Source organism: Crocodylus porosus, unplaced genomic scaffold (genome assembly GCF_001723895.1).
Source record: "Crocodylus porosus isolate Cpor-Errol unplaced genomic scaffold, CroPor_comp1, whole genome shotgun sequence".
Lineage (NCBI taxonomy): Eukaryota > Metazoa > Chordata > Crocodylia > Crocodylidae > Crocodylus > Crocodylus porosus.
The window spans coordinates 933,409-944,673 of NW_017728949.1; the positions used below are offsets into that span (position 1 = coordinate 933,409).

General features: G+C 42.1%; 1 protein-coding gene across 1 annotated transcript in view; it reads left to right on the forward strand.

Moving 5' to 3' along the window:
- MYO1D (myosin ID) overlaps nt 1-11,265 on the forward strand; it is a 262,183-nt gene that overhangs the window by 130,704 nt on the left and 120,214 nt on the right. The window contains exon 17 of the mRNA XM_019554086.1: nt 9,557-9,780. Within this exon, the coding sequence (XP_019409631.1) occupies nt 9,557-9,780 (224 nt within the window). The remainder of the gene's footprint in view (nt 1-9,556; nt 9,781-11,265) is intronic.

Here is an 11,265-nt window from a genome sequence, read left to right on the forward strand (position 1 = left end):
CAAATAGAGGGAAGAACATAGGAAATATATTGTGGTAGGGTGGAAAGAGAAATTAAGGAAAAGCAGTCTTGTGTGTGCATGGCAGTGCTTTTTGTACAGCTGCTTACTGGATGATGCACATTACGTACCATAAATAAATTTTAGCTAGAACTGGCTGGGAATTATTGACTAAACTTTTTTGTTGGAAAACTCAAATTTGTTGAAACAACTTAATTCTCAACAGTTCTGAAAATGAACTAATTATAACTTTGAAATCTATATGCTGTTTTGATTCTTCGGATTTTTGGATTTTGAAAACCTTTTAGATTTTTCCTTTTTGATATGTATGGATGTAGAGCCCTGAGAACTGACCTTTTTGGTATACGTTCCACTAGGCAAGCCTTGCATACTTCCCAAGTGCCACTCCAATCCCCCTCCCTTGCCTGATCTATTGTTCTGCTTTCTGCTCTTTGCCTCATCTGTAACTGTTCCCTGCTCCCTCCCTGATCTGCCATGTGCTGTACACAGAGGGTAGCTGTCCACCTGTGGCACTCACTGTGGGTTGGTGACCCCAGTAGAGTATAATAGGAAAATTTCCTGGGTTGGAAATATTTTCCATCCAGCCCTAAATTCAACATCCTTTAAAATCCTAGTTGTAAATATCATTTCTGGCAAGTTGGTGCAGGAAACTTGGGTATGTTGTCATCTTCTGGCTGATCTTCCCTGACACTCAGAGCAAGAAATTCTGCAAAAATAGTGTAAGAAACAATAGTGTAAGAGTGCTTTGTCTCAACTGTGCCCATTGATGGGTGATTTAAGTACACCTGCATGAATGTAGTAAACCCTTTCAGGTGGAAGGGAAAGGCCACTGTGGAGGCTTCCAGACAGATTAAATGTTACAGTCAAGATCCAGTGAACCTTGAAGAAAGGTAAGTATATGCATGCTTGTATGCCGTTCATTGAAACCTTGGGTTTGTTTGCTAGCTGTGTTGCTGAGCAGCAGACCACCTTGCTGGTCAGGATCATAACACTCAATTACATATTTCACACAAAAATTATACCTACTTTGCATACAACTGAACGGACTTACTTATTTATAAAACATTTTTTGATATTACATTCTGTGACAATCTAATTAGCTTACACTGTGACACTTCTGCTCTCTCTTATCCCTCTAGGAAAAGATTTCTGTTTGGGGAAATTTAAACTGTACATCTACATTTTGATTTAAGTTAGTTGAAGCTGGCATGTGTGTAAATTAAGCTTTTTTTTTTTTTTTCCCCTCCCCCTTTTGTTGCTGGTAGGTGCTCAAACTCTACCTGGTTTGGTCTTCTAGAATTGCAGGCATTGGTATTATAGAAAGAAACACCTAAGAATTTTTATCTGCTTTGATTCAACTCCTAGGAACTTTTCAATCACAGATTGGGTATGTAAGTAGCCCCTTGGGCTCAATATTTGAGCATTGGCCACTCCATCATACCCTTTGTCTGTAAGGCAGTGACCTCTTTCAGACATAATCAGCAGTCACGTAATTAAGCTTGCCGTCAGATTTGAGCATTTGTTCCAACTTGTGAGGTTCAGTGGTGGTAGAGGCAGCCCTGTATACAGTTTCTGTGCTGCACTATCAACTTCAGTGTTTAATAACCTATCCCATTTGAGGCTCTTCAGAAGCTGTGCAGCCAGGTTCAAGTCTGCGTGAATTTTCTAGCTGGGTTTTGTTTTACTGTCTTCAAGTTTGGATGCCTGGAGGGCAGCTGTGTTAGGGGCAGCATGAAATATTGATCTTGAAACAGTTCAGGCAAGTGTGAAGAATGCCTGGTGAGAGAGGGGTATGCTTCCGTTATAGCAGGCATGTAATTGCTCTCCATGGTTCCTGGACCTGCAGCACTACTCAAATATATGGCAGTGGTATTTGATTTGTAAGGGTAGAGTTTGGGGTTTTGACTTTAAAGTGTATTCTTTGCATCTGTTCAGAAATTTAGACGGAATCATTTTATTGGTTCTGTGTCTTTTTAATATTGTCTGATTCAGATGCCCCCATGAAAAATCCATGACTCGAGACAGCCTTGTCATCGCACATCCAAATAAGGCAATATGTTGGCTGTTAGGCAATCTTCATGGCCCCTCCATGTCCTTGGGCCTGGGGGAGAAGATTGAGGTATGGAAGCATAGGAGTCTTTAGACTGAAATTAGGATTTTTAGACTGGGTTTTGTCAGGTTTATTTCTTATGGGGATGGGATTAATCTGGATAAAATTTGCTTTAACACTACAAATTTCAATTGTGGGGGGAGAAGGTTGATTGAATTTCAGTCTGAACTTTTTGCCCAAGCACCTTTTGTGGTCATTCATTGACCTACTAGTTAATTGGTTCCAGGGTAGCACAGAATCATAGAAAAGTAGAGCTGAAAGGGATCTCTGGAGGTCATCTAGTCCAACCTCTTGCCCAAGGGAGGATGATCTCTGTGCAAACCATCCTGTATGAGTTCTTGTCTAACCTGTGTCTAAAGCTCCACCTTCCACCCTGGTACACAGCTACAAGGCATATTGCCCAAAAATTCCAAAAGCATCCTACCTGCCACAAATAAAGCAAAGGGATAAGGACTGTCAGTGTTCTGCACCTGCAGGGGTTCACTCAAAAGCTCTAATGAAGAGGGCTATGCCCCCTGCTACAGAGGAAGACAACCCCCCCCCTTCCCTTAATTTATACCAATCTGACCATAGGGTATAATCCCTTTGTAATCCCAAAATGTGTTAATTGGTTTGACCCTGAGCAGAGGGACAAAACCCTATAAACCAAGAACATCCACGCTAGGGGATATCTTTATAAATGGCTCCTAATAACTGAGAGTAGCCATGTAGCATGTGTCATGATTCTCAGACCTCTGTGTGTTCTGCATGCTCAAATTGTGCTGAATTTAGGTGTCAAAAATACCAGCTTGATAAGGCAGGAACATGCACCCTGTACAAGATAAAAGCTGCTCAAGCACTTTTAGTGATGCATTGAATGCTCACCTTTTCCAGTCCTTTCTGCAGCACAGATGCAAAATGAGTTACAGAAACTGTTATGGCTTTGGAACTGCATTGTTTTCACTTGATTATTCTGGCAGCACACAGCTGGAAGATAAATGCGATGTACCATATGTATTAGATCATCCCTTTTCTGCATGGCACAACTGTTTGTACAAGCTGACCTTGATCTATTCTAATTTAGATTTAGTGCTGAGTATTCCTGAGTAAGAAACACAGCTATGTAATTCACTACATTTCAAGAGGTCTCTGTCACTGTTTCATGGAGGGGAAAGTAACTTGAGATATTTGGAGTCAAAGCCCCTCTATCTTATAAACTTATCGGCTCTGCGTTTCCATCTAGCCACTATAGTTGTGGTGAAACAGAGTCCCAAAGAATGGGGAGCCTTTCCTGGACAACTTAAGGTTTGGAGGAGAGCATGGGTGAAGGATTCAAGTCCTTTCAGTTCAGCTGAATGTATGTTTATGGCTGCTTTAAAACTACTTCCTAATGAGGCTTTGAAGTTGACATTTCATTGATGTTTATGTAGGGATTTGTGTTTTCTCTGGAGGCAGTTGTCTGTAGTACCCAGTTATTTACTACCATTGCATTTATTATGTGGATGGATGTCTAGTAGTAATTGCTGATAAATTTGAGGCTTTGACTACACTGGCTCAGTAATAGAGCCCAGCAGTTAAATGTATGCTTCTAGTTAGCCTGGCATTTACTTTTAATACTTATGTAACTTAGGTTGGTGCAGCTTCATCAACTTTAGTTTATAACATATAAACTAGCTGGGACTTTCCTGAAACAGAGTTAAGTTAGTACAATAAAGGGGATTTGAGTGGCATCTATCCAGACACTTGTGAAATTGCTTGTTACAGGAATTAAAGGAAAGTAAGATCCATCTGGAAGAGACAAGCATAGGCTCCTCAGGAAAGAGCAAAACCTGAGCAGAAACTTCAGAATTTCAGATCAGACTTTTAGCAAATAGTTTACTTGCTTGAGTATTGCCCAGGGATAAAGCTCAGCTGGATAATTGGAACTGGAGAGCTGATGTTTGTAGCAATTGGCACTTCTTGCTGTGAAGCCAACCTCTGCAGTGATGTATATTCCACGTAACATTGGAGGCAATCCATTACTTTTTTTTGACATCCCATGGACCTCTGACTGGTTAAAAATATAAATACAGCAGATGATACTTTATTCTGACTCAGCCATGTTTCAAGACCTAATTTTAAATATGTCCTACATACAAGCATTAGGAAATACTTATGCTAGAGTTTCTAATTTCTTCTCACAAGCTGGAAGAATTATTCACAATTTTTATTTAGCTGCTGCTTCTAGCTCCAATTACCGTGCGTTTCTGGTAAAGGACATATAAGGTTCTCCTATTGAATTATCGAGTTCCTCCTTTGGCGAGTATAAGGTTGTTCCTTGTGGTACCTGTATTAGCACTTGGTTCAGTCTAGATTTAAGTATTTGTCCCAGGCAATATTGATTGTTTTATTTATTTTTGCTACTTTTATTAGAGGATTGAATATGCAGATTGCATTCTTTGTCCTTCACTATGTAGATACAAGGATTTTTAGCTATCTGCTACTTATGGATTTTTATACTGTTTTTAGACCCTACTGTCAGGTCAGCCCATAGAAATAAAGATCTTAAGATGGTGCTCCAGAAGGCCTCGCACATCTTAAATGAAATCCTAGCTCCACCAAAGTGGAGGATTCATCCTTTGGCCTGGATTTCACCCAGGCTAGGAACAGACGTTGCATTTGTCCCTAGACAAGTTGTTTTTGTTCCAGTGATGCAGTTAACAGTTCAGATGCACTTTGATATCCTAGAAAAAAGTGGTAATACTTCTTGTTCCATTAACTTTTATAAGATTCATCCTGGGACATTTGACGTAGACCTTGAATGACTGCTCTGTGTCCCAAGATAAAATGGTTTATCCCAGGACAAACGCAACATATGTTTATAGCCCAGTAACTCTGCTGTTTCTGTTCTGATCAGTTAAGGCAGGGGTGGGCAATTATTTGGGCTGGAGGGCCACTTAAGGAATTTTAGTGAGCTGTTGTGGGTTGTGTCAGCACCCCCCATCCTCACCTGCAACAGTTGACCAAAACTCCTTAAGTGGTAAATTTCTAAACTGGTCTGTGGGTGCCAGATGGAGTGGGCAGGTGTGATTTCCATGGCGACTGACCTGGGAACCGTGCAGGCAGGATGTGTTTGGCCAGGTGGATGGGATGGGGCTGCAGCCAGAAGGGGAGCAGCATCCAGGAGCAGGCTGGGGCTGGGATTATGGGGTGGTGACAGTGCAGGGCCAGGGCCTGGGACAGAGCTGCAGTCTGCTCCCAACACAGCCCCACAATCCTGACCCCAGCCCCACCCATCTGTTCTGCTCCTGAATGCTGCCCCCAACTCGCTCATGACCCCACCTGTTTCCCTGGCTGAGCATGCTCTGCCCAGGGGGTCCCAGGCTGGTCTCCATGGAGACCCCATCCACCCATCTGCCCACTCTGTCCAGCACTTTCAGTGCTGGGTGTGAAGCAGACAAGCCGGGGTGCTCAGGCAGTGGAGCCGGGGCTGGCGGTGGCAGCAATGGCAGCGGCAGCCAGAAGGGAAGGAGCTGCCCCTGCTGTGGCTTTTAGGAAGTTGAGTCCATCTGCTGTGCCATCCCAGCCCCGCTGTGCATCTGGGGGTGGCAGGGGTGGCTGTACATGCCACAGCCTGGGCATCCTCCTCTGCATCTGGACTGGGTGGGGTTGAGGGACCTACTGTGGACCAGATAAAATCCCTTAGCTGACTGTATTTTTCCCACCCCTGAGTTGAGGCTAATTATGGGTCTTAAAATCTGACTTTTGATAGGACAATATTTATGAGGAAAGTCAATTAAATTGAGAGCATTTGTCCAACATCATTATTCTTCTGCTTGCTTTTCAATCATAGGACGTGCACAAATGTTAATAATATAAGCAAGATGACAATGTATATTGAAAGGCACAGTTCTAAATACCATGTTTTACCTAGTTTGTCTACTTTTTAAATTTGTCATTTAGACAACCAAGGAGAGTGCTTGTTCTCATTCTTTTCCACATGTACAGATGGTATCTTTTAGCAGGTAACATGCATATGAAATGCCAAAGAAAAATCATTCTTGTTTTCTTTGTTGTCTTTTTTTGTAGTGAAACTTTCTGACATCAGTTTTTTTTATCTAGTCAGTGAGGCATTTTCTCTATAATCCACTTTTCTTTTGCTGGTTTGGGTGTTATATAGACTATAAATCAATCTTCAGCCTTTACACTGGTTAAAGGAGTTTACTTACCATAAAATCCTTCTCAAGGCTTACTTCCAAAGTGCATCCATTAGACCAGTCTGTTTACTCCACATTCTCTAAGACAGCAACCCTAAGATCCCATGTCCAGTCTGACCAGACTGGCAGTTTGCCCCTCTGTTGTAACCTTGGAGAGCCATTAAAGGTTTCCAGTTGCATCATAAGAGCAACTGTCGAGTGGATATATGATAGGGCATCTGGGAAAACAGCTTGTGACAATTTGTGGTTTACTAGAACTTTTTTCCTATAATACCCCCTTGTTTTTTTTTGTTTTTTTTTACAAAGACTCAAGGATGTTACATATACATTGCTCTTGAGGCATGACCAAGTTCCTTTTAATTCAAAATTCTAATGAATCGGACTATGGCATTCCCTGAAACTAGTTTTTTTTGTTCTGTTTCAGTGTCAGTCTCTAGATTATCAGTAGTAATTGCACACTGTCATATGGTTAAAAATGTATTCAAATTAGGTTTATGTTTGTTTTCACAAATAACTATAATAGCATTATGTAAATTCATTCTCAAGCTTTACTGTAGTGTTTACTGTCTGGCTGTAAATATCAAACAATGGAGACAACCTTGGAAAACTGTATTTTCAAGGTGGTCCTTTGGCTTAATTTCTCTTTACAAGTCTAAACCTCCTTACTTTGTACTAATGGCTAGGTGCCAATGTGTATTTTGATGCTTTGTGTTTTGTAAGAATGAATGCTTGCCAGACTGGGTCACTGGAGGATCAAAAGATTACTAGTGATGCATACCCTTTCATCCCTGGGTTGTCAGTTCAATCCCAACCCATGGTACTGGTCATTTAATGCTGTTGCAACCTGATGGCTATTTAGGATCTTAGAAGAGGGTGGGAGGGATCTTGCAAGGTCATCTAGTCCAGCCCATTGCTCAAGGCAGGTAGTCTAAATGTTAACTATAGTCCAAATCCTCTTACACCTTTAATGTCTAAGTGACACTTACATAGCTATATATACAATTTTTGGCAGTCATGCAGAGTTTAGACTTTTTCCCCTTGCATACATACATTCATCTTGTGCTTCCCTTCTGATCTTGCTCAGAAGGGTGCATTATGGCTGTGTAGTCTGTAGGATGAACTGAAATTGTTCAGATAGATGAATAAGTTTCAGATAAATCCCTGAAACTTTTTGGCCTTATTTGTTTTCCAGTGTGAAAAGCAGACAAAGAGCTGTTTTCATTCTAAAAGCAAATAAAGGGAAATGTAGAAGATGGGTGTAAGATGGAGGATTCATTATAAATAGGGTTCATAGCACCATCTATTAAAGTTCCCATCAGTACGTTTGCCCATGGGCTATGTGTTGGCTGCATCTAATCAATCTCATAGTTTGCTTCCATTACTGAGCACATGCTGCTTTTAGCAGCAGCTTAATGATAGACATTGTATTTATTGAGGTTTCCTTGTATTCAAATTTAAGACCAGGAGCTTTATCCCCCCATGCTGATGGGAAGGAGCAGGGAGGGAGCTTCATCGTATATTCAAGTAAATGTCGTATTTGAGTAAATAAGGTTGAAAAGTGAGAGTATTGTTTTGACCTGGAAATTAAGTGCTTCAGCAGCATGTTATTGTGCAGAGGATCATATCCATTTCTGTTCTTGCCTTGCTAGAGCACGAGAACATAGTTACAGAGAGAGACAACATGTTCTCAGATTGAAGTTAAGGGAATTGATCATTCTGTAGCAACCTGTTCCTCTGTTTCAGGAATAAGTGTGTTATGCCCCTGGAGGAAGGGATGCCAGCCTTGAAAATTAGAAGAGGGTCATTCCTAGTTGTGAAAGGTTGGAAGAAAATGTTCCTCTACATTTGGGATTCTTAGTGTCTCGTTAATATTCTAGCTCTGTTGTGAATAGCAGATCTTCATATCATTTTTTCCCTTGCGTCACTACTTATGCCATATAACAAAAGCAATAAAGCTTGGAGGAGAGAATCTCTGACACAAACGTCATAAAACAGATATCACACTGGAAATTGCCTAAGGTAATTAATTAATCTTTGTGTAAATAGAAGACTTGATGTGCATCTGTAGGGCTATAGGATGCATCTCTGGGGTGAAATAAATTCACCAGTAGAGCTCTTTGCAAGTTGTGAAGCTTTTTCCTTGCAGGTGGGAGGCTCATTATCTTTCCAGTTCAACTCTGTGAGGAAACAAAAATACTAGCTTTCATCTTGGTAGCTGATAAAATATGATACTTGAGAGGAAGTACAGCTGTTCACCTAACTCCTTAGGGAGCTGCATGCAAGCTGGAGAGCACTCAGGTGAAATTAATTCTCTGGTTATAGGATGGGAACAACACTACTTGCTTATCCAGGCTACACTTTTCTTTTCATTGTAAGTTTAGCCTTTCCTATAGATATATCCACGCACGCGCACACACTTATGAAATCTGGAATCTGCAGCCTAGTAAGCCAGTGTGGATATCATCAGAAATACAAATGCAAGCAGGCCATCTGTGGGAAATCTGCTTAGTGTGGGCATGCTGGGGCAAACCCTTGAGCTGTGTGTCTGAAAAGAAGACCCAGAAGATGCATCACTTCCTGTATGTCTGTTGTGCATTCTGGTGCTGCCTGCCCCGTGCGAGGAGCTTACCTTTGGTAAGTGTCCCACGTCAGCCCCAGTGCCTCCCTTCCAATTCTACCAATTCATTGATTGTGTCTGGCCCATGGCTGCCCCACAGCACTCCACTACACTGCTCTGGGCAGCAGTTAGCATGGAGAAGGTGGTGGCTGATCCCTGCCCATTCCCACCTGGACACTTACTGTGGGTCATTTACAGGCAGACCGTGCCGAAAGCGGGAGGCGTGCTCACGGACCACTGTTCCTTAGAAGGAACGTTGCAGTCAACTAGGAATGGAGTGCTTGGGTATAAGACCTGTTTATTTTTTAGATTGATCAAAACAATCATTTACCTCAACTGTAACTCAAGCAATAGTATTAATTTGTGTGTGATACTGACTTTTATTCAAAGTTAGAATTTTGCTTGTATTTGTATAGGTACAAATAGAAGTAGCTCATAGTATAGCAGTAGCTTGTGGAATAGCATCTGTATAACCAGGCCTTCAGCTGAAAAGTTAAATAGAAGAGTGGATCCTCCATATACATGATTAACTTCTTCCTTCTGGCCAAAGGCAACAAGCCTGTGATGGGAGCAGGAGGATAAATAACATCACAGGTTTTGGCTGCTAAAATGGCAACTCTTCTTCATTCCCTCTAGGTTTGGAGGGGCACACTAGCCCGCCTTCGCTATAAGAGGACACGGGCTGCCCTCACAATCATCAAATATTACCGGCGCTACAAAGTGAAGTCCTACATCCGCGAGGTGACCCGGCGCTTTCACAATGTGAGATCAATGAAGGATTACGGCAAACATGTGAAGTGGCCAACCCCTCCTAAAGTGCTGCTTCGATTTGAAGAGGTGCTGCAGGCAATCTACCACAGGTACAAAAACTGATCCCTCCTCTCATCCTTGAATTCTGGATATGAAGCCTTGCAAGTAGCTGCTGAATTCCCTTGTGAATGTTTTCTGTATAGCAGGTGGAAGAAAAGTTGGTGTATCTTAAAGCTAGGTTTAAGATTAGAATACCTGCAGGCTCTGCTACAATTGACTGAGTAGTATAATGACCTACTGCAGCTTCTTGGAGTGATCTAACAAATGAGTGAGAGGTGTCGAAATAGTGAAGACGAGGAATCCTCATGACTCCCTCCAGACTTTGTGTAGTAAATTAGTCTTTTCCTGCAGCAAAGATAATTTGGATGATCTGCTTGCTGTTCTGGCCAGGGTAAGACCCATCCTATATATTTGTAATCTACATTTAATGGCCTCTGCCTAGTATTTAGAGATGTCAGGAATAAGGGCTCTTAATCTCAGTAGTAAGCATAATATCCCTTAGTTCCAGTGCAGGAGGGTAGAGAAATGAGACTGCAAATGGTAAGTTGTTGAGTACCTCTCTTCCTTGGGTTTGTTCACTGTCGTAGCCCCTGACCATGGTGGCTAAAAGGCATTTAGTAATGTTAGGCCTGCACAGCCAATGCTGCTACAGTTGAACATGAAACGATGTGGCCTAATACATATACTGGACAGGAAGTCTAGAGACCTGAATTCTAATTGTAGTCCGGTCATTGATCTGATTTGGCTAAATTGTTTCATCTCTATATGCCTCCCTCACTTTCTTGCCTCTTATTTGACTTGCCTGAGATTTGTTAAATCTTCAGAACAGGGGCTTTTTCTCATGGTGCTTCTCATAGGTAGCCTAGCACAATCAGGTCCAAATTTAGTTACAGGTTTGAGATGTATCTGTAATTCAAATCGGAATGAGCTAGACTACCCAGGAAGAGTTAACCGAGTTCCAGCTACAAGGCTAAATTCTGACATGAATGGAGTTGTAACTGAGCCAAGAATTTGGCTTACAAAACCTTTGTTATGAGCAGATGTACAAGCAGTTAACTGAGGATGACTTCCGGATGTCAGGGCAAGTTTTCAGGACTGTCAGTTAGAAAAACATTTTCACTTGTAAATTGCAGATTTATTTGAAAGCAGAAACTATACACATGAAACTTTGTGATGGCATTTCGTACAGTTTCATAGTTGGTAGGGTTGGAAGAGACCTGAGCAGATCATCAAGTCCGACCCCCTGCCATGGCAGGAAAAGCTACTGGGGTCAAACGACCCCGGCAAGGTGTTCATCCAGCTTCCTCTTAAAGACCCCCAAGGTAGGAGCCAGCACCACTTCTCTTGGAAGTGCTTTAGGGTTTGAGACCCTAGCCGCCCTGACAGTGAAGCAGCGCCTCCTGATGTCTAGCCTGAACCTACCCTCTGCCAGCTTGTGACCGTTATTTCTAGTCACTCCTGGTAGCACTCGGGGGAACAGGGACTCCCCCAGTGCCTTCTGGTCCCCTCTGACTAGTTTGTAACAGGCCACTAGA